The 26,497-nt window shown below is 37.1% G+C and overlaps 1 protein-coding gene across 1 annotated transcript; it reads right to left on the bottom strand.

Moving 5' to 3' along the window:
- Positions 1–4,392: 4,392 nt before the first annotated feature.
- LOC124172233 lies at positions 4,393–24,711 on the bottom strand. Its single transcript, XM_046551656.1, has 7 exons — positions 23,539–24,711; positions 22,752–22,964; positions 10,825–11,050; positions 8,598–8,749; positions 7,670–7,802; positions 6,741–7,021; positions 4,393–5,644 (listed from the first exon to the last, which is right to left on the bottom strand). Exons 1-7 carry the CDS (start codon positions 24,283–24,285, stop codon positions 5,486–5,488), a joined length of 1,911 nt encoding a protein of 636 aa, XP_046407612.1. The 5' UTR covers positions 24,286–24,711; the 3' UTR covers positions 4,393–5,485.
- Between the last annotated feature and the right edge of the window lie 1,786 nt (positions 24,712–26,497).

Raw genomic sequence — 26,497 nt, 5'->3', positions numbered from 1 at the left:
TCCTAATTCCCCTATCTCCTTTCCATCCCTCACTGCAGTATTCCATTCCCCCATAACTTGGAAAATTTTTCTACCCAGGATTTTTTAAATTATTTCCTTGAACTATTCATTTCATCATCTTTTTCTTGTTCTCCATGGCTACAACTCAGCATGAGCCTGGTCCATTGAATAAGTTTGCAAGGTTTATTTGATTCTACTCCATTTTTTCAGGAAAGAGATAGTAGTCAGGATTTCTCACATACATTCTAACTGTATGTTTCATGTTATTCCACCACATGGACTACCTATCCTCTGGTTCTAATCCTTTGACATATCTGACATACTTGGTGACATGCCCACTTAGACTCAAGGAAGAGCAAAAATTAGGGAACTTAGTTGGTAAACTTCTTGGTTCCAGATTCTTGAGATAATAACTGAAATCTAAGTGGAAAAAAATTGGTATGGAGATAATTTTCACAAGGGCCAACTAGAAAAATTCTCACTAGCTGAAAATGAAAACTTCAGACTAAGTCAGATAAAATATTTTGCAATACATATACACAATTTAACCAAATCATCTAAATTCTCAAAAGCCATGGCAGGCAAATAATGTAGTATTGAGCTAATGAAATGCTTAGTTAATAGTGTGTGATACATCAAAGTAAAATGTGATTGATTCAACCCATTTCTATTGATTGAAATTCATTCAACCTATGTTAACAGCATACTATAACCCCAATTTGGCACTGGTCTTTGATTAACTTTCACAAAACTAAATCAATAGACAAGCATACTCTATCTTAAACATGATTGACTTAGGGAATGATATATTGCTATGTCATTCTCCTTGTACCCAGCATTCTAACACACACACCTCTCATATTTCATCATCCAGTACTACCCCAGGCATCTTAGTACATCAGCCAATATTTTTCCCAAATGCACCTCAGCTGCTACGTGGGTTATAGCAAATTCCTACTTCTTAAAAGTAAGTGAATGAGTACCCAGCAGGACTTCTCCCCAATTAGGCCACTAATCACATTCCACTCATCCAGCAGATGGTGCATTTTTTCACAAAACAAGCACATCTGACAATGCCCACATTATTGAACTAACAAAAGGACACTGAAGATGGCCACAAACATCCACATTTTTGAACATGAACAGCAATTATCAGCCCCTTTCACAAAGAATGACATCCAGCACTCTTACCCTTCAAGCAATGTTCTTTAGCAACTTCTAGAGGGCCTACAGGCAGAGATGGGCAAAATACATGTCAAATGTATTTTAGATACAAAATACAAATTACTTTTAAAATCTGTATTTCAAATACAAAATACAAATTACTTCTAAAAATTGTATTTTCGATACTAAATACAAATTTAATTTCAAAATACTCTATTAAAATACGAAATACATGCCTTCACTGAAGTTCTTACCAATTAAAAAATTAAAATAAATTCAAATATGAACTATTTTTAGAATGAGAGGCTCAAACATTCTTGCAACGTATCTATAGGAAACTGGCAATTTGACCATTATCCATGGCGAAATGTCTTAAATAAAATGGAGAAAAATGTCTCCTGCACCTTTGGGAACAGCGTCAGATTCTACAAGTCCCCTCCACAAATTACTCAATGCAAAACTTCGTTTCGCAAAATACTCCACACGCGACTACGTTTTGCAAGTATACAAGGGCCTATGGGTGTTACAGAAGTAAATTAAGCGGCAATATATTGTCCCATAGATGACAGGCTAATACAGACTCATTCGGGATCCCTGCCATCTCGTCGCACGCTCTTTCTACTTATGCACAAAAAACATTGCATGTATTTTGATTTTGAATGTATTTTAAAAATACAAACTACTCTTTAGATGTATTTTCGTTACAAAATACTCACAGAAAATGTATTTCCGATACAAATTACAAAAGTATCGAAAATACGTATTTCAAATACAAGTATTTTCGATACTGCCCATCTCTGCCTACAGGTACATATAATCGATTTCTGAAGGCCTCGCGGCCCAGTGGCGCAGCGAGGGGGGGTTTTGGGGGATAAAACCCCCCCAGAGCTCAGAGAATTTTTTAAGTATAATCCATTTCACTTAATTGGATTGATATTACTAATTAATAGTGTAAGGATTAATGAAATATCCCTCAGAAAGCCGTAAAACTCACCATTTATGTTAAAATTTTGCAATTCATTAATCTCGCAACTGCTGCTTATCCTGGTGGGTATTCCATTCCCCCACACACTCCGGTATTAGTTGCACCTAAACCCCCCCCCCCCCCCCCCCCCCCCGCAACCTTAATTCCTAGCTGCGCCCCTATCGCGGCAACTCTTTTGTTTTTCTGCGACCCTCTCACAGCACTAGCCTTGTCAAAGCTTATCTGATTCTGATCCCAGCTGCCAAACCCCACACCTTCATCCTCTCCACACAACTAAACACAACTGGAACTACTAAATATAACCAGGCAACACTGCCCCTGACCAATAGCCATGATTAAAGCTAATGCCGATCCACCTTTCTTGTAAATAAATTATTTATCTAAATGAATGCCAGTGTCCTCCTTATGCTGCCAAACCCTGAAGGTATTAAATCCCTTAACGAGCTACATGTTAACCAAATAATAGGGACACAACAATGTGCTTGGGTCTGTTTCAGTTTGCTTTCTGGTTTTATCCTTGAAAAGTCTTTAGGAAGAAAAGCTGAGTACACAGTTTTACAAATTAAGTGACACGACTCTACTTGTGACTTTGATGAGTTATTTATGGTAGTTTTCACAATAACCACACAAAAACCATGGAAATTTTTGAAAATCAATCCTTGGATAGGAAATACTCAAGAAAGAATCTGAAATGAGAACCAGGATCAAGAATTGAATCGGAGTCATCACTTACAAAAAAGTGTATTTAACTCAATCCTCATTTAAAGTATCACATTTTAGAAATACCTATTACTTAATAAGATCAAAGGACCTTTCTCACAGCAAGACATGAGACTGAAAAATTTTCTTTCTCCAGACTGTTAAACTCCTAGGGATACAGAGTAATTTTCATGTTCCATAGAGTACAAATAGAATTGTAAGATCCTTGTTCAAAGCATGTTCTCATGTGAATAGGAGGGATTACTTTGAAACCAATATTGTCCCTCTACTCATAAAAAGCATTTATGTTCCAGCAAGAATACAAAGATACATAGGCAAAATTTCTGCAATAATACATACATGGTGAAATGCAGGGAACTTTTGAAAGAACCTACTTTTGCAGCTATTTTTGTGAGAATCAATAGTATACAATAAGTTTTTTGAGGACTGAAGTTACCACTGACAACATCTTACACTCTACCCCAACTGGTGAATGCCAATAAATCTCTGAAAAATTTATGAATGGGCATTATTAACTTCCATAGCCATTTATCTCTGGATCAAAAATAATATTTATGCCTTCTTCACTAAGACAATTAGGTCTTAAAATATTTTGCTCACCTCAAATACTGTTGAGGTGTTGAATGACAATTACATATTTTAAAAATCTCATGATTTTAAAAGGAATTCTCATTCTTCGAAAACCATTTAACTCTTATCATTTACATATGTTTCAGTTATGTCTTAAGTTTATTTTATGCCTAAAATTTTTGCACCAGCAGTGAAGTCCATCAGAATGATGATTTCTTAGATTAATTTTATTGCAGTTTTAGGAAGTAGGTATGTGAGATACAACCTTGGGAATGCTAATCTACATTTTAGGTTATAGGATAACCCACTAGAGGAACATTGTCACCCGGGAATTTTTTTCAACCAAATATACGTCAATTGGACTGTTTACCTGTATGAAATCCTGTTTGACTGTATGAAATCACCAACCACCAAGTCTTTTAATTGTTGCCTCAATATAAAAGATCTCCACAAGCAATCAGTTTTTACCCTCCCTCACATTAACTGAAGGTATGGAGATAAATCTAAGGGGTTAATATTTTTATAACAAACTCCACATGAAAGATAACAACAGAAGGGATTTCATAATGACCATGCCTATGTAATATGCATCATTAAGTCAGCATCACTGAAGAACAGGTAGGTGAGGGAAACAGAAGATAAGAAAACTTCTCATTTACTGCACACAAATGAGCCCAAACAGAGGAGATTGAAGGTATGGATGGAGGGAGTACTTAGCGGGGAGGTGATGTTGAAAACAGAGTTAGAGGGTAGAATGTTAGGTAAATGAGGGAGAGGAAGGAAACAAATAAGATTTTTTGATAGATTGAAAGAGAGTAGGCCTTACTCTGAATTGAAGAAAGGGGATTTTCCTACGGTGCTTCTCAAGTACTCCATGGAAACATAACTTAATTGGAAGAATATAATAATAATAATCATTTAAAAGGATTTATGGGAGTTGAAAATATACAACATTTCAAACAGAAATTCAAAAAGGTCAACTTTATTTCATGGAATTGAAAGAATTTCACAAGGTCACGAGGTTTAGTCTTCATCATTGGCATTTAAAAGGGAAAACAGCAAAATAGAAACACAAAACTTTTGCTTATAAGTAGAATGAAACATTAGCACATTAAGACTTAATAAGAGTGATACAAGAAATTTTAAAATTTCTTGTAAAAATCGAATGAGATGGAATCAAGAAAAAAATGAATAATTTCCATAAAAATTACAATGAGGATACTTTCCCAATAGAATCAAATCATGTGCATAAACAAATACACACTATTATTCCTGAACAGTATGGACGAAGGACACTGGATAACAATCTACACAAATAAAAACAGATGCCACATAGGCAGTAGACTTCGTATCATTGACTATACTTCTGCCTGGAGAAAGCTGCCAAGAACAACAATACTGGACTTGAATGCTCCATTAACAGTGATGTACATTTAATTGATGACTTATTATCCACTCCAACTGAAACACACACCAAACTGAAAGTTTCAAATTAAGGTTCATGACTTCATGATACTGAGTTGAAGAAGAGATCAATCTGTTTCCCAGACACTAGTTCACCAGTTAAATGAAAATAAATATGTATATACATATATACTCATATATATTCACAGTCCGCCAAACCCGTGATTCAGGAATGGAGTTTGGAAATTTGAGCACTTTTAGGACAGTAAGTAACTTAGCTGTAATGAAAGCAACTTATAATAGAGCTAATATAGCTTAAAGCTATAACGACAGTTGGTAACGCAGTCAATGGCTGCCTACAGAAGGTTTCCTTCTGAATTCATTGAGCCAAGTTGGTAAAATCCTGAACGAAGTAATTACAGATCACGAGAAACAATTAACCAACAATGGAAACAAAAAAATTGATAGCAGTGAGCCCAACCACTGGTTATCTTGGGCATCAATGCAGCATGACTTGCTTCAAAGCAGACAGAGGAGTGTTATGGTGTATTGCCACTTAGAAGTACAAGCCAACTATCAAATAGTTGATCATGAATGGTTTAACATTGGTAGGGCAATGAAATATCAACAAATTAAGCAGTTTCAGGTCCAGACAAAGTCAGATGATACCATGTCATCGTGTTGACGCAACTGAAGCCGACGAACGTGAGTATACATCTTGAGCGCAGGACCAAGCTTTAGGCCAAGACCAGTCAAAACATCACTACGCTTCATTAGGAGCAGTGATTTACCATCTACCTCCTGAAATGTATCACAGAAAATATGATATAATTATGAAATACCAATAAATTAAACAATTGATAGCAAGAGCACAGAAATGCAATAAGATGGTGATTCATAGAGTTAAGACTAACATGAAGCAAAATAATGTCTCTTGATTAGAAAAAATTAAAGTTCCTTGCAGCAATAAATAATATTCCAAATAATGAACGTGTAGGTGGGCAGAGAGATAGAAATATGAATACCTAGGAAAAACACACGGCTCAAATGAAAACAAGTTTGGATACCATTATAAAATACCAATCATCATAATACATATGTATTAGAACTAACAGAAAATAATTGGATTAAAAGGAATTAAAAGAAACTGGAACTATTTACTTTCTAAAAGAAAGAATTTGCAAATTATTAATATTGTTTTAATTTAAATAATTTATGATTAGCACCATGATTGTGTGTAGAGGGCTTAGTAGGCCTCCCTTAATTAGTATATGGGCCATGGATTTAGTGATACAACAATTTCAATGTAACTATTCTGAAAATTGAATATTATGTTAGATTGACTTTTTCTTGTAGGATTCCTTGTTAATTGTTTAACTTGCTTATCACCAGCGATTACGGTAAAATTGTGTGCGAAAGTCATTTACATGCATTGCAACCTGAGTGCTCTGCTCTCATTCAGTGTTGCTTGAAAATTGTTGAATCTTCCGCTGTTTTTGTCTCAGCTCTGAATTAAATGAAGTTACAAGAAAAAGTCAATTGTACGCATTTCGGTGGATGTGCTTCAGAGTAAAGAGTTAAGTCTGGGAGAAAGTGAAGAGTCCCTGAGGGCAAATATTGTGAAAAAGTGCTACCATCTTTTATTTAAAAAAACACTATTAAAGTAACGCAAGCATTTTTAAGAGACCTTGAATAGGAAATCATTAAGAACAAGTGCAGGCTTTCCCAGTGTAATACATTGCAGAAGGTTATTTGGAATTTCCACCAGATCAAGTTCATCATTGAGAGACAAAATTGAGAGACCTTGATTTGTGAATGGTAAGATGGATGAGGAAATCATTATCACGGGGATATTCCATTTCAGAAGTTCAAAAATTTTCATAAAAGAATAATTTACCTGCTCTTTAAAGACGTGAGCTTGCTCTGCAAAACCAACACTTCGGAAATACAATTCCACATCTATTGGAGCCCAATTAGATGCATCTGGTGCAACTTTTTGCTTCACATTGATCAAAGAATTCTTGCTTTCACCTTCCCCATTTTCTAAACATGGCTTGTTATCTGCATCAATATCTGAAGTGCCATTCTCACATAAACCATTTTCTGCAGAAGAATGACTATTACCTTCTGGAATTGGTGATTCACGGGGAGTGGGAAGCCCACCAACACCATTCACACCTAAAATTAAAATAAGACCTTAATTCCACAGACAGCTATTAGAGAAATATACATGCATTATGAAATATGACCTTTCCTCAATGAAGGTATAGGAATCTCTACTAGACCACATGATATTACTTAACACTGTTGATTCAAACAGTAGCAACTACATAGAAATGTGCCTTCGTGGAACCTTGAAGATCTCAAGATGAAATGAAATCGGTAAGAAAATTTTATTCTCTCAGCAACATGTTCATCTTGCATTTACAAAAAGCTCAGTTGAAGGTGCAATGACACAACAATTTGTTGCTCAACAAGCTACATAATTAGTTGCTTAATCATAGGCTGAAATGCATAAACCTTGAGCAACTTCACCAAAATCTAAGTTTTTCTGGCACCACATTTTAAGCTATCTTACACTTCATATTTTTCCCTTTAAATTCTCATGATTTCTCTGTCCCCACATAACCATGCCTTTCCCTTATTTACCCTCGAAAAATAATAAAATGGTATCCACTTACAACAGGCCATAGAATGGAAAAAGTGTGCATTGCAGTGAAATGTTTTGAGAGAGCCTGACATACATTAAAACTGAAAATTAATAATGTAACTAAAAGAGTGAACAAAATTCAGATGATAAGTAAGAATAAAAAATTATTTACTCACTTTGAGCATATGCACGGTCTTGCGCACAGTGGTGGCAAAACCATTTGCCACCTCTAGGACGTTCACTGAGGGCTGGGGTGTGGCAGTAAATGTGATACCACTCTTCACAGCCATCACATGATATAATGGAATTCTACAAAAAACAATAATTACATATTTTTCTTTCCAATTGAATTACATAAGTTTCTAACAAAAATAATAATAAACCAAGATTATAGAGTCCAATAAATTTAAAATGCACGTAATCACAAATAAATAACCATTTGGCCAGGAGTGGACACCAAAGAAATTTATAAAAAAATGATGAAGCAACAATTACTGGTAATAAGTGTTATTGGTATTAAGATAACAGTGTTTTGATTAAATATTTATCTGGTCCAATGGACAGAAACTCAAGAGGAATTCAGTTAAACGTATTTCTATTAGTGATGACATCTGGATAACATAAGTGTGAACTGGTATTCAACATTCCTCAATATAGATACGTAAAATGTCCTTGATTAGAGGATATTACTATGCATAAGTGGTGATGGAGCCATGGATAGAATTACTGATGATTTTATTCGAGCACATGAATAACTTCCAGGTGTAAATTGGTCATTTACAGCTGGAAATGGCCGCAGGATAACCACTTTTTCTTATTGGATCATGCTATTTCAAATTGTAAATAAACAATTTCTGGGAGGAAAATTTTCAAAGGATTGTACACAGAAGATTAAAATTGGTATAAATACTATTGTGAGCCTAACTGAATAATGTAGGGAAGATAAGCCAACCACAATTCTATTCCACTCTTGCAATTGATGATTATGAATTCCAAAGACAATGAATTTTGTGAATCATACTTCTCAAGAAACAAATCATGCAGGTAAATGTCAAGAATTCAATACTTAGGATTTTCTAAAATAAAAAATAAAAATATCCTCACCAAATCAGACACGCCTTCACATATGCAGCAACTTCTGCAATCAATACACTGCCAAGACTCAATGTTATTCTGCCTGATGATCCTATTGGGAGAGTCTCGATTGGGGCTACTTGCTACTCCATTATTAAATTGCTCTAAGCACCTGGGATGAACTGAAATGAATGATACTCATCAGCATTCATTTAATGCAGAAAGAATCGATAATTAAATACATACACTGGACCATTCTTCATGAAAATGCAGACCTTCAATGAAATATACTCAACAAATGAATTCAACCTCTCGTCCAACAGGCATTCAAAAAGTAGAAATATATAATGTGAATTCTAAAATATTATTCATGAAGTTCATAATAGACTTACTATGGTTGTCACATTGTTTCAATGTGAATGAATTTCACAGGTCATAGCAATGCAGTCAGTCTTTGGTTCCCTACATTATTACCAACAATAATCCCTTAAAAAACTACAGTAAAGCTAATGGGGAGGATGTTAAACAATTGAAGGCGAGAAAAAAATTACAAAAACATTATGCTCCATGAAGGCCAATTAAATTCTAAAGCAAAGGTGATATACTTAGCAATTCATGAATGTTCCCCTTGCATAGCTTTAAGAGAATCCAAAGGGTGAAGATGGCAATTCCAATCTGCTTTACCACCTAATGTCACAGGTTTTACTTTGCAATTAGGTACAATCATTGACGTCATGGCAAAATTAGCAGTGCCGGAACACACTTTCCTTGACTTTTTTTAGAAGTGAAATATTGCTCTTGTGTTTTTTCATTGCCAGTTATCATTTACATTTTATCACAATTTTTTTGCTTTGGTTACGAATATGCATATGTATCAGAAATTTTGAGGCAACAAAATTGATAAAAATGCTATTTGACTACTATGTCTTTTGTTAACCAGTGCCAGAACAGCATTCCAGGATCATGACACCACTGGGTACAATAGTGTTCACAATGATTTTACAGAGTTACAGTTAGGTAGCCCACTAATCAAAAATGAGAGATTGGAGAAGACAGATGCATTCATGATTACTTCCCAAGAGAGCATTTAAACACTTCACTAAAAAATAGCTGTAAAAATTTCGACTCAATCAAGCCCATTTACAACAAATCTACTTACAACAATGTCCCACTGTTAACTAAGGGAAGGCCACTCCCTGCCAAAATAGGCCTTTCGCCATGTAAAAACTTTCACATTTAATGAAGGCATACTGAAAGGAGTCCCACTTGAAGTTGGTTTTGCATCAAGACATTTTGCATTTGCTAACTCTTCGAAGCTGATATAAAATGTTACAGCAGTGTCCTATTTGTTTTAAGAGACTAAGGGCTCTAACAATAATCCTAGCAATTATTTTCACCCACAAAAGCTAGAGGAGGAATCTAACATTAGCATAGGAACTCCTCTTCTCAGACTAATAAGACACACAAACTACCACCCCACCATGGGCTGAGCAAAACTTATCTTTATAATGCATTAAGCAACTCCCACCCCTTCTTCCTAGCCACTCCTCCTCAACTTCCCCACCAACCCTTCCCGCTTTTGTCAGTCTTCGACGGTTATCTTCTGCAAATTAAGCTACATTACCTAAGAGCGCAATCTTATATATGTTATTGTGATATTGATCATAATGGAGGGCGATAGAGGATGAGGAAAGTGATAAGTTAAAATGCAAAATTTGAAATTTTCATGGACATACACTACGAGATGAATGAGACCAATGACACAAAAAGTATGAGATGTCAAGCAATTACATTAAATCGATTGAAAAATCAGGAGAAATTAGAAAAAAAATGAGCGAAAGACTCATGGAGATCATTGAAAAAAAAACCACCACTCTCAACATGCAGATCTTAATGATTCTGTATTTAAGCTGTATCTTTAAAAAAATCTCTGCAAGTCCAAAATCCTCCCTCCTATTCCCTAACCAGCTTCTTGCTGCTTTTCCCAAAATCCAAGGCAGGGTTCACTCTACCATTCAGCCCACTCCCTTCCCCTCCTTGTGTTACAACCCCTCTGGTTCTGCATTTCACCAAAAATTTATAGGTCAACGCGACTGCAGTTAAAAATGTGGTGTTCACACACCTATAATGTACACACCAGCAGCCACTTTCCTTTGGGTATCACACATTCAAAGAGGAAAATATGTATTATTTTTAAATTTCCCTCCACAAGGACGAACTCGGTATCCACAAAATCTAATACAGCCACCACACTCACCTTTATTAGTAATGCAATCCCTGCAATCTATTAGTCTTTCAGAGCTGCCTCGGTAGTTTGGCCCCTGACCACAGACAAAACAGTGTCCTTCTGAAGTGAAAGGGATTGCAGACCTTTTACTGTCATTGCTTGCTTGTGACAGTGGAGGAGCTGGAACTCTGTGAGCTCTGAATACTTGATCCTTCAGATCCAACTGGTGTCGCCCAGAACCTCCAAGGTGCACTCCCTGTTATAAATTAATAAATAAATTAGCATCACAACACAATTAAAAATTTACCGTAAGAATGACATTATGAAGAGTGATCCATTTTTTACAACTAAATGAACATAAATAAACCAACCACATTTGAGACGATTGCGGAATCAGAAATTTTAACTCAAAGACACTTGTTTTGGCAACAAGTGCATGAAAATTGTGGACCAAGAAACACAGTTTTAAGGAGACATGGAAGTTTTTTTAGACCTACTTTGGCATCAGCCAACTAAAATATGTAACACAATTAATACACATAACATGACCAAAGCTGGAAATAAAGTAGGGATCAACTCCAGCTCAGCAACATGTCCAACTAAACGTATCCCTCTTGATAATCTTTCTGAATGTTAGCATTGTAGTTGCATGGTTTCAACAATTTCACTATGACAGCATCCTGGAAGAACATCAAGAGAGATAGGAGAAACATCACAAAAGCCTTAAAACTTTCCTATGTCCAAATAAACATTAAAAATAACAACCGAAATAGGGAACCAAAATAAGATGCAATCAAATAAATGACCACTAAAATTCTCCTTCCTTCAGACCAACAGTAAGAACAAAAAACATGCCAAGACCTAGGAACCTTCTGCATGCATGTTATAGAGGTAAATGCTGGATTGCAATGTCAGACTTCTTCTTAAAAGTTCAATCTTAACAAATCGCCATCTTTGTACAATGACTGTTTTCTCACCCCCATCCACAAATGACTAGTACAGGAAAAAGAATTCCTCCATAAAAATATACAGAGCAAGGTAGTCTACAAGGTAAAGTAATACAGCTTGGCCACCCAGAATGGTCTCATGATAGGTACAAGGATTGATAGAAGGTTAGGGGCAAGGTTGCCACATAAAATAAGAAAAGGTCAGTGGTCAGTGATGGAGAAAAGGCTTCTGCTAAGACAGGGTTCATGAAGAGTCAATGGCAGAGAGGGTATTTCCTAGTATTACAGATGATTTAAGTCAAAGTGACAATATTGTATGGCAAGGCGAGGGTGCAAGTTGTCCCTATGGATGATAGCAAGTCTGGTTTTGCTAATCATATATGCAAAATGGGTCAAACAAGCTATTACAAGCCATAATTTTACATGTTTGAGGCAAAGGGCCGTGATTTCCTAAAACAGTTTGTGATCGCGAATAGTCTGGATAAATATCTTTCATGCAATAACTGTTTGTTCCCTACCCATTCACCCCTCCTGAAAGTCCTCCTTCCTAAGCGAGTCACATAGCTTTCAACTAACCCACAACTAAGATCACTCATTTTTCTTCCCTGGATAGAAATAACCCATTAGAAATAATGGCGATGCTATCAGTTAATAGGGTAGTTTCCTTCATCAAAGAAAACGAAAGGCATTGATTGCGATTCGTTACCCAACATTAGTGTATTCATAATATACAAATTATTTCGTTTTAGAAATACCGGTTAAGACGAATGGCAATGGTCCATTTTTATCCTCATTTGAAAAAGGCCAGTTTGGCGCCCATGCGATGCCACTCCACATGACGTCACAGGGACCGAGTTTCTACACGAGAGGATAGGAGTTTTACATCGTCTGAGGTTACCAATGCATGCATGAGGCACAGAGCTCAGGGAAACATGTCTTAATAATAACCTATTAAAACTGGCTAGGGTCGGAAAGTTTTCTTCGTTTGATAAGGTATTAATAATCCTTATTTAAGCCAAGCGCTACCAGCTAGCAGGGTACTCTGCTACCTGCTAGCATCCTGCGTCGTACCAGCGCTCAAAGCCTCGCCCAAAGGTCACCTCACTTGCGGCAGCAGGAACCAGAACGACGTCACATGGGCTTTTCCCAGCATTCATACTTAGCCGTCTCGTTTTCGCGCGCTTGAAAATTTTCACTTTTCATTTAATCGCGAAAAATAGATATGGTCATTTAAAAGTCTAAAAGTGTGAAATACGTACTCCAGGAGTAATAATCTTTCAACTTAGGCAATAAAAAAATAATAGGAAACCACCCTATTGAGAGACTTACTACACAAAATGATTATAGCAAAATTTAGCATGAATATATCTTGATCATCTATTTCACCTTTCCAAGAGAGGACCCAAGCACTCTACCCACCACCACCACTCTCCCCAAATTTTTTTGTTAGTTGCAGGGGTGGCTGGTTCAGTGGCATTGACAATTCAACCTCAAGTCAAAATTTTCAGCTCCCATCTTGCAAGATTTTTATGTCCAGTACTGTGCCTTGATAACGACATGCTTAATTGTCAAAAGCTGAGTCAGGAAAGGAACAAGTGTGGAATTGACTACAAGTATTATTACTTCAAGAGAATGTAGGGATTAAAATTCCAACAAGGACTCTGAGTCCTTTCTGATAGAGGCATGAAATCAAAGGTCTATTTTTATTCTACAGCCCTATGCCTGCAATCATTGCCAGTTTGATCTGAAACACATTTATTACACCTATATTTCATTCACCAAGAATTAGAATTCATTAGCCTTTCCTTAATACTATTACATAATGATCCTCACACCAGCTATTTTCTTTTCATAATGTCTCCCTTGCAAACACAAATCTTAAGAGAGGAGTAATCATCTGCCCATAATTGACTTGAGACATGCAAGGGTGTGTCCATAAAAAATTATTTTGAAATATGCAGAGGGGGGAAAGGGAGGGGTCACTTGCACACGAAACACTTAAGATTGCATCAGCAAAAATATTTGTGGGGTTGGAAACCTTTAAGTCCCAATGGCTAAAGCACTGGAGCCAAGATAGGACAATCAGTCACTTTCAAGAATTACACTTCCAGCATATCCTCCTCCTGTAAAAAAATGATGAATTCAGTAAAGCAAGATGTTACTGTCTTACAGACACTATGTCAAAAGGCATTATTCTCCTACTCCCACATCTTGTGGATGAAAGATAATGTTGAGATTATGTTGGTATCTTTGTTGCTCAATAATAAAAAAACTATAAGGTGTCGAGTGAAAAATCTTTATAGAATCACATATGAATCTAATGAATTCACAAGGTCTCAATACTGGTGCCACCTCTTCATTGCCACTCACTCTAGTTGAGTGCTCAATTAATACTGAATCCTGAACAATACTATCACCTTTTTATCCATCGTAGGGATAGGAGCTTCCAAGGAACCACAAAATAGATATCTTCATCCATCATTTCCTAGAGCACATGGTAATTTCCCCATATTTTTTCAATAATTTTTAGCTGACCCTTAATGCTTACAATTCTTTAAAAAAATTAAAAACAAATATATGGCATCTCTAATGGGGAACATGCATGAACTTTGTTTCTCCCGTTATTGTAGCCTATCTTATAGAGACTTTTCTCACCAATCCGAATATATAAACCAAAGTTGTCTACGTCAATCACAAATGCTGTAAAATGCTAATGAAATTCTAAAAAAAATCGACGAAAGTCACGTGACCCGGAACGCTTTCTCATTGGCTTGACGTCACCGAACAATATTCAGTCTCAGTGGCCTCAGTTCTCCGTAAAATTCAATGTCTAAATACTGCTGTTTTTCAATGAATACAGATCTTTAATGTCGTTAGGGAGTTGTTGATGGTAAAAGAGGGGGATTGTTGGAGGAATGAGGTGAAAAGAAAACTGATTGACAAAATGACTGAAGTGGGATTTAAGAAGGCGCAGTCAGACAATTTACCTATGGTTGACTCCTTTATGGTGGCCGCCTTCCTTAAAAACAGTGATTCTTTCGTCACCGCCGAGATGCGTGGAGTGAAAGCAAGCAGGTAAGCAAGCTATTTAATGCATAAGAAAAATTTTAAGTTTTAACATTGTTTTCTGTTTATAAATACTTCGTTTTGAAATAAAATAAACTATCCTTCTTCAGCGGTTAATTATTAGTTGCCCATAATTTTAATACCAAACTTATCATGCGGTTCTCTTATATCAGCTCCATAGTCGTTAGAATATAAGAAATGAAATAATAGACTAATGTACAAATATGTTTCAGGTATGATTAATGCCTAATAATTCTGAATTATTACAACATCTTCACTCACCAAAAATACGATTCGGCATATAGCAAACTAAATGTGTCTCATAATATGACACTATCTCTGAAAAAAAGAAAGAAGGAGCTGCACTTTGTGTTGCTGCTCCTGATTATGAGAAGACAAAGAATTTTTCTTGTCTATGGATTGAGTATGACCATGATTTTGTAACGAATGTTGAGGCTGCCGCCGCAAGGTTTTGGGAGAAAAATATTTTTTCTATTCTTTTCAACAGCTGTAAACATGATTAGTTTTTTTAGTTACCCCAGAACTGGCCCCATATGCTTCTTGTTATATTTTTGTAATAAATTTATTTTGCACTCCCTTTCATTGTCGGCATTTTTTCAAGTATGCTACTTTATTAATGGAGCCTGAAGATTAATTAAGCCACAAGATATAATAATCACATCATCCATCAAGGTAATAAGATTGTGATCTATACAGGCATGAGGAACTAACATTTTAAATTCCCTAATGCGTCTGATAACACGCTCAACATGAATCCTCAAGCTGGCAATATTTTCGTCTACATTACTTCATTTTGGTGCTCTTAACTTCAGACTTAACACTGGGGGGTGGAATTAATGTGCAGCCTTTTGTACCAAGAAAGCTATCAATGTGTTTGAAACCCCGATCAGCCATCACAGCACAATGAGAAGGCAAGTATTTAAAGTAATCACATTGCTCTACAAGCAGTGAATCAAATATCCGACCTCCAAAGCCCTTAGATATGTAATTTATTAATCCATCAGGTGTGCTAGACACCAAGTACTTCAGAATATTTGCAGACTTGTATTCCGACCATGTTAGAGCTTGTTTTACAGGGTCCGATGGTTTTTCTATCTCTACTTCTAAGCAATCAATAATTGATTGCACATGGCTATACCTTGATCGAAATGGTATGGGCAGTAACTCTAATATGTTTTTCTTAGCTGGCCATATAATGAGCTGTTTCATACATTGGGATATTTTTGGAACAGCATCATGAAACACCCTACTTGCTGTGCTGAATGATATGCTAAAGTCATCAGAGAGAATAGTAAAGCATTCATTAAGTCTAATCTCTTTTAGAGTTAGCATGATCATGGACATATGTAAATTTGTGTTTCTCTGAAGAGGTCCCAGAATGAAGCAACAGTTTTCAGGTACACCCTTGTATAGCTTAGGGTTTCTATTAATAAATTTATTCGTGCAATTGCTACTTCCTTTCTTTCAACTGAGTCATTTTCATTAAGAAATTCAGCTTCTGAGTCATTAGATGAATTATCAGAAAAACTGAACTCATCTTCTTCACTCATATCCTCCTCAGAGCTCGACTCCTCACAAGTTTCACTGACTTTCCTTCTCTTCAAACTTTGAATATATGTGTCTGGGTATTTACATATTTTATTTTTTTGGTGATGTCGCCCTATCAGAAACACATGTCTTTATTTGCATTTGTTTGCTCCTGAATTTAGTGCGTACTTGAACCCCAACACTTGATGACACTTGAGAGGAAATACCTGAACTACTCTCCCGGTCATCCTCTGACTCACAATCAGCTTCAAGTTCACATAGTTTGTCAGCTTCATTGCCACTGGAACCTGTGCTCAATTATTTATATACATGAATTGAAAAATGCAAGTATCAAAGCTCCATGCACACGTACTTAAACCGGTAGAAAAATGCTCAGCAAGGTCAAGCCGAAAACCTTGCTGCTCATGCTGCACCACCCCGCAAAAGTCTCCATCAACACGGTAGAAAAATCTTATAATTATACTTTTCTTGAAATATAATAACACTTTTTCCGTTCATTATTAAGTTTTTCCTTTGATGTGATTGTTTGTAACTTTTCAATTTATATTACGTGGCAATAGCATCCTTTGGCTCAATTCAATCTTTTTTAACTCACAAAAATAAGATTTGCAACCTTACTGGCACGTACGCTGAAATGATCCTCACAACAGAAAGCTGTTGATAATTTCGAGATAGAATTAACGTCTCTTCTGCAGGCTCTAAACCATTTTAATCTCTTCTTCGAATCTTTCGGGACATTAATGAAAACCTTCTTCGGCGTGGAATTTGAGGTATTTGAGCAACAGGGCACGACACAAGATTTGTAAAACTTTCTCTCTTTTTTCTCGTTTACATCCATTATGCTTGTTATGCTTGAATGAAATAATCAATTAAGATTAGTGAAAATCACTAATTAAGAAGGAAAAGCAATAATTTACTCGAAATGCCGTTCCATCATTCATCCACTTACTTTCTTGTCAAAATATAAACAATGGTCTCTAGCGATATCGTTCTGTGACGTCACGCGTCCATTGCCCCATGACGCAGTGTTTTCAGGCTGCCGAGAAAGAATTATTTTTAAAGAGTGATATCTCAGTAAAAAACCACAGGTCACCTGTGAAATTTTTACCAAATCCATTTTAGATAGTGGTCTTCCGATTCATCTGGTTATAAAAAATTGTGCATGTTCCCCATTGTTTACTTGTGATTTTGCTCCAATTTATATCTTTCATACTGAGATTACAGCTCCTATAACAGATGTTAATGTTATTGTTCTTCATTTCTCACAGCTATGAGTTTTTGTGAATCAATTTATATTCTTCGGACTGTATTTCTAACATCATTTTCAACTTCTCGGAGTCTCAGCCTTCAAGATTTGGTCTGCTATCTGGACTTCATAGACTGCAAAATGGCTTCTACACGCCCGGTGTGCATGAAAACAGTTCTTGATTCTGAGGAAGGAATGAAATGTTGCAGTTCCTGCCATCGTTGGTTCCATAGAAGTTGTATCAGCATGCCCAAGGCTGAATATCTATGTTTATGCTCCAATAGCGCTCTTAAATGGTACTGCTCTAGGAATGATTGTTTGGATACTTCCAAGCAGCCCATCTCATTGCTCTCCTCTCAAATGACCACTGCTCTCGCTAACCTTGATGACCAGCTGGAAAAAAGGTAACAAGATCAACGTAATTTCAAAGGATGTGATTGATATTAAAACTGAGATGACGGCCATCAGAACTAGGTTACATATTCTTGAGCCCAGAGTGGATATCGTCGAGGAACAGGTACAAAGGATTGAAAGTAACATGAAATCTATTACGTCCTCTTTAAGTGACCTAGATCTAAGTGACCTTGAAACTACAATTACCGTGTTAAATGAGCACACTCGCTGGGCCAAAAATATTATGGTGTACAATTTGGCGGAATCCTCAGCGGTGGATATCAATCTTAAGAAGAGTCATGATCTCAAACTGGTAGTCAAGCTTTTTGTCCCGCCTGTGCCTACTTTTCCATTGACAGGAATTAAAACTTTCCGTGTAGGTAGAAATCAACCTGGGAAAGTCAGGCCAGTCAAAGTTATAATACAGAACCAATCTGACGTGTTTGCTATAGTGAAAAACTTTACCCCTGCAAAGATAATTCGAATTGATCCCATTTTCTCTAACGTTAAATTGTCGCAAGACAGAAAACTTGAAGAATCTCAACTCTGAACTGAATGACTGTCTTCTCGAGGTGAGAAAGGTCTTACAATCAAGTACGCAAGTAATGTGCCCCAGATTGTCCATGCCCAAAAAAACTAGTCTCTTCAAACGCAACACCATCTTAATTGTTATTTTCAAAATGTGAATGTCCTAAGAAGCAAACTACCTCAATTCATTTTAAATATCTCTGTTACCTCCTATGATATAATTTTTCTCGTAGAAACTAACTTGTCTCAAGATATTGCAACATCTGAATTAGGATTGGATCTCTTTAATGTGTACAGATCTGCAGTAACCAGTTTAAAGCGGAGTTGGGTGGAGTCCTAATCGCCGTTCATAACACCATTCCCAGCCTATTACTCTCCATTCCTGCTTGTGGATCTGAATGACTATTTGTCTCTCTGACCTCCTTATACAGCCATTTTCTACTGGGCTGTGTTTATATTACCCCCAACCAACCAGCTTCCACGTATGCTGATTTTAGTGACTGTAGATGAAGTTATTACTGCCCATGGCTAATCTGAAAACGTTATACGGCTGGGTGATTTCAACTTACCTGCTTTGAACTGGTCTTCCCTGACCATGCCAAGTGATCGTGAGCCACAATATTATATCTATAACACAGCGATTATTCACAATCTTCAGCAACTTAACTCTGTTTCCGACTTTAGAGGAGTCTCCCTCGACCTTATCTTTTCTACTGTATATCTGTATATACCTCTCCCATAGTTCCTGCTGAAGACGTCCATTTGGATGAAGGTAGACATCATCCTGCTTTATCTTTTCTGATGAACCTGAAGAAAATACGTGCGCAAAATACTCTTGAAGTATACATTTGACTATAAGAGACGCAATTTTGATGCTATTTTTCGTGCAATTCAAAATATCAACTACCCACTGCTGGAACCAACGTCAGATGTCGAGAAATATTATAATGATTTCTGCACGCATTTAAGTCGTCTTGTAAGGGAGTTTACAGAAATCAAAAGAATCCATTCATCTTTTCCGAAGTGGTTTTCGAGGAAACTCATTCAGTTAGTGATTATGAAAAAAGTTGCTCACAAAAAGTTTAAATCTACTGATCTTCCTTCTTACCTGCAAGATTTTCATGACCTGAGAAAACAGTGCAAGGATCTAGCTGAAGAGTGCCTACAAGTTTACATTAGGAAAGTTGAAAATACCATTCCTCATGACAATAAATCCTGCTCACATGTCAATAGCCTTAAATAATCTCCTGTCTCATCTTCAAATCAAGAGAGGCTATCACTGCTGATGAATTATGTGAGCTCTTCTCCGAGCTTCTCATCAGTATTCAGCAATGCTAATATTATTCCTGAATTCGATTTTGGCTGGAACATGGCTATCTCCAACTGTGTCATCACTCCAGGAAATGTTCAATGTAGACTACAATCTCTTGATCCCAAGAAAGGACCTGGAACTGATGACATCCCTCCAGTGGTGTTGAAGTACTGTGCACCTGTCCTGGCTCCTCATCTTGCTGTCTTATTTTCATCTCTGCTCTCTCAAGGAATTTTCCCATCATCACTCAAAAATGGCTATGTAATTCCTGACTACAAGTCCGGCGATCATGGCAATGTACTTAACTACAGACCAATTGTCATCCAATCTTTCCAAAGCCCTAGATAAGGTTCATCGGGTGCTTTCCATTCATGCGACTCACGCGTCGACTAGTGTCGACTTGCGGTAACTGTTTACAACTCTCCCATTCCTAGGCGTAATCGTTTGTTGACTTGTGTCGATGAATGGAAAGCATCCATCATAGCCTTTTAATAGCTAAGTTAGCGGGATATGGTGTACATGGTTCTTTGTTGGCATGGCTGGATAGCTACTTGCGTGACAGGGCACTGATAGTTAAATGTGATGGATCAACATCTAAGCCATTTCACATTTTATCTGGCGTGCCCCAGGGATCGCATATAGGCCCTCTTCTTTTCAATTTATTCATTAATGATATTGATAAAGCAATTAACTCACACTTCCTCATGTTTGCTGATGACATCAAAATATTTAGTTATGTCTCTTCACCCTTAGAACGCAGCAATCTTCAACTCTCCCTCTCCAACATTGCCAACTGGTGTGACATGAATGCAATGGAACTTGATGTTCAGAAATGTTTCGTAATGTCTTTCAAACGAGGCCTTGGAGTTGTCCAGCATGACTACACTATGTACATCACTGTTTTGAAAAGAGTTAATAAGTTTAAGGGTCTTGGAGTCCTTATGTCGCCTTCACTCAGTCCCTCTGACCACATTTCTCATAATGTTGCACTTTCCAACTCTCTTCTGGGATTCATATTTAGATCCACGGTGAACTTCAGCTCTCCTTTCCCCATGATCAAGCTGTACAAGTCCTTGGTACGCTCGATAGAGTATGGGTCTGTCATCTGGTCTCCCTACCAGCTCAACCACAATCGTCAGATTCAAGACCAACAAAAGAAATTCATAAGAATGCTTGGTGTCCAACTTGGCTCTACCTTTCGTACTACACCAGTCAGCGATTTGGAGAGTCGTTGTTATCTCCTCCCCTTTCAAGTGTGGCACCAATATGCTGACGTAATTCTGTTTAAATTGGTGAATGGCCTCATCGACAGTCTGGTACTCCTGGGTGGTATTGACTTGTCAGTGCCAAGGGGTCTTCGTTCGATGACAATCTTTCGCTGACGGTTCTCTTCTACGTACTAAACCTATCACAGGGGGCTCTCCCACCTTCTTAAACAGGTAGTGCTGCTGCTACGTACTTGGATTTCTTTAAAGAATTTCCAGCTTAAATCAGAAAAAAATTGGGATGTTTTCATAGTTTGGACCACAATTGCTTGGAGTTATTTGATTTTGTACACATTTTTTTAAAATAATTAATTGTTATACATTTAATATTTTTGTTCTAGTTGTTGTTACTTTCTTAATCATTTGTATTTTGTAAAACGGTGTTATCTGTTGAGATAAATAAATTCTTGTTCCATTAAGAGTCAAACATGGCATAAAAATTTCTTTATGCAATATCAATATTTGGGCTCTACTTAACTGAATGACAAATGCAGCAAAGGAAAAAGTGTTACTTCCCATGGAAGGCAAAGCCTTAAGGATTATAATTCTTGCAGCTATCCCTAAAAAAAACTTTACCTTTAATGGTCATTTTCAGGGAGCATTTGATCTAGTAACCATTCAGATTTCGCCTCGAAAGGAACAGAAGAAAAGATTTAAGCTTGAAAATCAAACGTGGATGAGGCCTTGAAAGAAACACTACTTCTGAAAATATATGAAATACCAACAAATATAGCTGCAAAGTAGCACTTTCGGCTGGTTCACTCAGTAACTGATTTATTGACTTACCTGAAAGAGCGGCATTTCATGGACATACATACATTCTAAAGAAGAAAAAATTGTCATACACAATATTTTAAATTATAGACATGATGAATTGTATGCGTGCATCCCTGAATAAATACTAGATTAAAAAGACACATGAAGGAACATGAAATGAAAATGGAGTCAATAATAATGTGACAAATTTGAATGGATAAGGAGATATTTGACTCCATAACCTTCAAAGAAATAACATTTCATCAACGAACCTCATGAAATGAATCCATGAAACAATAAGCGCGAGTCCACAACTTTCAAATGAATTAATACCAATACAGTTTAATTCAAGGGCATTTTACACTGCAATAATTCAGGAATAACAACCACACCAAGGTAACCAAAAAATCTTAAATAAGTTGATAAAAGGCATACAAACAAAAATACTTACATTACAGAACTTGCAATTCCTGTATGAGGAAAGGAGGTTTGCTACAGCTTTGGAATAAAGAAGGGAATCTAAGTTTTCCATCCATGAAACTCATGGCAAAAAGTTTTGTGTACAAACTGTGTGTTATGAGGTGAAACCTGTGTACTAATGTGGTAAAGCACACAGCTGTGCGCAGTTTGTACATACATAGTTTGCAAACAGAAATTCTCACCTTGGTCCTGCAAATTTCTCAGTCAACAGTCAATATTCTAATTTCCCCCCAATGTTATACCACAGAAATAATGAACATCACAAAGATCCCAAATGACCAAAACTAGGACAAACAAGACCACTTTGGAAACCACAAGAATTGACTAAAGTCATTCATGGTAAATAGGGGACAATTGCGGGGAGAATGACGAGTCAGATACCTCGAGTAACTTACCCCGTGTCCATGAGTGCCATTTGTGCTACTATTGCTGCTATTACTGCTGCTACTAATATGTGAATGGTTATTGCTCGAATTATTGCCATGATGAACGTGAACACTATTATGATGTTGATGATGACTGTTTTTATTGCTGCTCCCGGCAGGTCGCCCACGCTTCCTCGGCGCAGGAGCTCGATGATCAGAGGGGTCAAAAACAATCTTAGCACGCTGAAATGGATCATATAAACAAGAATTAGTTTTCTTTCTGCATAGAAAACTTAGACAAAATTCAATCTAAACTTTTGCGAAATCCTCGAATCCGTTGCAATTGTAAGTGGGTAAAAATACGATTTAGAGTGTTTGCAACATGAAACATGATTTCATGTCTTCCAATAGATATACGCGACTCAACCACCTTCTATTTCACGAAATAATTTTTCCAGGCTAATCTATATTTACGCTACGACAGAAGCGCATGATAACTTACGACAGCGAAAAGAGGTCGTTAGAGGAATGGGAGTGTCGTCTTGAATCATATTTTGAGGCCCTTTTCAGTAAAGAATCTAAAACATTTACTTTACTGCGAGTGAAAACCGTTATAAAAATATATAAACTTTTCAAAGTAAAATAACTTAACCTAGACCTAATGACCTCTTTTCTCTTTACGTCGAGTCACACCTGTTACGAAATTGTCGCATCTTAAAAAAATTTACCTAAATAACATGGAATCTTAAGCATAGTAACAAGCGCAAAATCGGAACAGCCTCAAAATGTTCAAACTTGGTGCTAGATAAATAATTACCTTCCGACGCACACCAATCCGGAAACCGCTGACCGTGACAGCTCCTGATTCACTGGCGCTTGTGTTATGGCCCTCGACGTTTTTTCCGTTAACAAGATTAGATTTAGGTACTGTCTTGTTTGAGCTGTTGACACCTTCACTTTCTTCAACTCGAGGTTTCTCTTCAATTTCCTTTCCGTTTTCTTGTTCTACTTCGTCTACGTCCTTAATGTCATCCGGACTCGCTGATCGATCTTTGCCGGCCGCAGTTAGCACAAAGTTTCCATTCTCCAGGCGCAAGATGTTTCCTGCTCTCAATTCACGGAGAATCATCGAATCCAAAAACTTCTTGGAGAAAGGCGCGTCTTTACGCTGAAGATAAGTTTCAATTTCATGGTATGAAACACCGGTAGATGAATAAGAATCCCGAGAAGATAACTCCGTCAGTGCGGCTGCAACGAGAGCGCTCATCCGCTCAGAGTTTAGTGTTAGTATGCTACTCGACTCCGGCCTGGTTTTGTAAAGCGCGTAGCGAGACCACTTAGCCGCATTTCTATAACTTATATTTCCTTTGTACTCCACTTTTATAACGACGTCAGCTTCAACTAAGCGTTCCAAGTCCGCTACTGTCTCAGCTGGTTCAATGAGAAATTTTCGCATCATATAATTGCATATCCTGTCCACGTCTGGCCGCGCTTTTCTCCGCCGCAGCTGGTCGATGGCATCCAATATTCGCTTTTCATTTTTAATCTCGCACATTTCATCCATTCTCAGGTTAATGAATTATTTCCAGTGTTCAGAGTAACAACTTGGCACAGAATTCAGAGCTCCAACTAGTTCACAGCACATCAAAATAAAAACTTTTTTCACTCGCACCCAGACACGAACTCACTAACCGCCCGCGTGCGACTACAACCAAACTAATCCCAGCCAGCCCCTGCGTGCTGTGGAGATAGCAGCAACTCACGACGCCTGCGTAATGGCGGAAGTGGAATTGTAAGGAATTCTGGGAGAGGGCGTCGTCACTCCGCGAAGTGGTCCACCTTAAAGATAATATTATTTATATATTTATTTAAACCTTATTAATCTAATGTGCTAGGGTAAGGAATTAGAAATTCATCGATCAACTGCGGTTCTCATTCCCTGTATGTCATTATATTCCGCCAAAATTGTGACGATAACATGATAGAATCTGAAAAAAGACTTGAACTGCAATAGAACATTAGGTTAGCTAAGACGTTCGCTTTCATCCCTGATTTATCGATTGTTTGCTTTAAGGAAAATTACTCAAATCTCACAGTGTCTGCTTTCTGTTCTTTTGACACCCTGAAATTTGACTGATCTAGTGGGGAGATAAAATATTATTTGCCGCCGCGGTTATTTGGCTGCGTGCGGTTCAATACATGCGCAACCGACATCACTACTTACTGCCGCAGCCGCTTGCGTTTGATGAGGTCAAAATACCATTGCGTATTTTTTTCCAGAAATTTTCCTTGATTATCAGTTTCAACTCTGACGAAAATAGTCACAAGTCAAGTAAGCTTTAATAATATGATGAGCATTTGTTTCAAATGCAAATGCTTTCTTCGAGTAATATAGACTAAAGTAAGCTTTTCTTCATAGTGGCCTTCTTCTGAAAATTATACTACTTTAAGACAATAAATCTCATACTTAGATACATATAATTTGTAATCGCACGTGAATAACGCGGATGACTCCCGCGCATTTAGTATTTTTCAACCATTGAAAATAGCACCTGAAGGACTCGTAATTGAACCCCCATTATACTGAGGCCGATATTCATTGCTTCAAATATTCGTCATCACCAAAGGCCCGTAGCGTAAAACGACCGTAAACAACCGTTTATTCTTCGGTACTATTGGATGCGCAGTTACGAAAGTAGTTTATGGTTGTTGTACGCTAGACCACTAGAACACGTCTTGATCAAGTCCCGAATTTCTTCCAAAGATGGCACTACGTAATCCACACTGCAGCTCCGCTACCCGTCTGCGGGTTCAGCGCGGCAAATAAGTAAATTCTCAAAAAATCGTTAGAATATGAAGCCAGTGGCAGACAATCCATGATTATTCTGTCGTTTTGGATCAAAATTACTGTCATTAAAGTCTATCTCTGTAAAAATATTCTGACGCCAAGGAAGGTTATTAAAATTCGGATGCGTTCTATTGGAATTGATAAAATCTTATTTTTTTGTCCAACGCCATTGCTAAGCGAGAGCGCATGATATTCACCAGGGTTTGAACCCCTCAAGCACCTCCGTATGGGGGAATAGGGATGCCTCTTTCCTCCAAACAGAGTGGACCCTTCACCATCTCAGAAAATAATATTCTGGGATTCAACCCTGACAGTGGCGTAGCCAGGAATTTCGTTTGGGTGGGGGGGGCAATACCAGGGGGAAATTTTTTTGAAAAACACGGTACTTTAGAGGGTTTAAGCTAATTTTAACACTTTTCATACTAGAAAAAACTCCATTTGTTAAAAAATATTTTGTAAATTCATGATTCTTCAATATTTTGTTTTCTTTTATGAAGGAAAATAATTGTGTTTTCATATTTCGGGGAGGGGGGGGGGGTCGGACCCCCACCCTGGCTACACCACTGAACCCTGACACAGGATAAAGGTACATATAAGATATCAGGGTCATCCTCCCAAAAACGTGCATCTTCTACTGGTAAAATTAAAAAAAAATTGTTTCAATAAAAACCAAATTTGTGTAATTACATTTGTCAATAATACAATCTAATGACGTAAGTGGCAGAGATTGTTAGTAATATTAACACTATTTTTACTTGTGTGTTGCCTATAGACATGATATAAATGTCCACATATTTGACAGAAGAGGAATATTATGTGTTTCCCCCCAAGAAAAATTTTATTTTATTTGTCATTGGGACATTTTGTAACATAGTCATGCGTAGACTATGCATATATAGTCAGGGATGGATCCAGGATTTTTTTCTGG

The sequence above is a fragment of the Ischnura elegans genome, chromosome 1 (genome assembly GCF_921293095.1).
Source record: "Ischnura elegans chromosome 1, ioIscEleg1.1, whole genome shotgun sequence".
NCBI classification, from domain to species: Eukaryota; Metazoa; Arthropoda; class Insecta; order Odonata; family Coenagrionidae; genus Ischnura; species Ischnura elegans.
The sequence above is the reverse complement of the archived record's forward strand: the minus strand, read 5'-3'. Positions and strand labels throughout refer to the sequence as shown.

What these genes read in the sequence shown, in the direction of transcription:
- LOC124172233 (XM_046551656.1), bottom strand. Translation starts at nt 24,285, where the DNA reads ATGGATGAAATGTGCGAGATTAAAAATGAAAAGCGAATATTGGATGCC. An exon ending in GGATTGGTGTGCGTCGGAAG is followed by an intron (nt 22,965 to 23,538) that starts GTAATTATTTAT and finishes GATCCATTTCAG; the next exon opens with CGTGCTAAGATTGTTTTTGA. An exon ending in GTGAAGGCGTGTCTGATTTG is followed by an intron (nt 7,803 to 8,597) that starts GTGAGGATATTT and finishes TGTTTTTTGTAG; the next exon opens with AATTCCATTATATCATGTGA.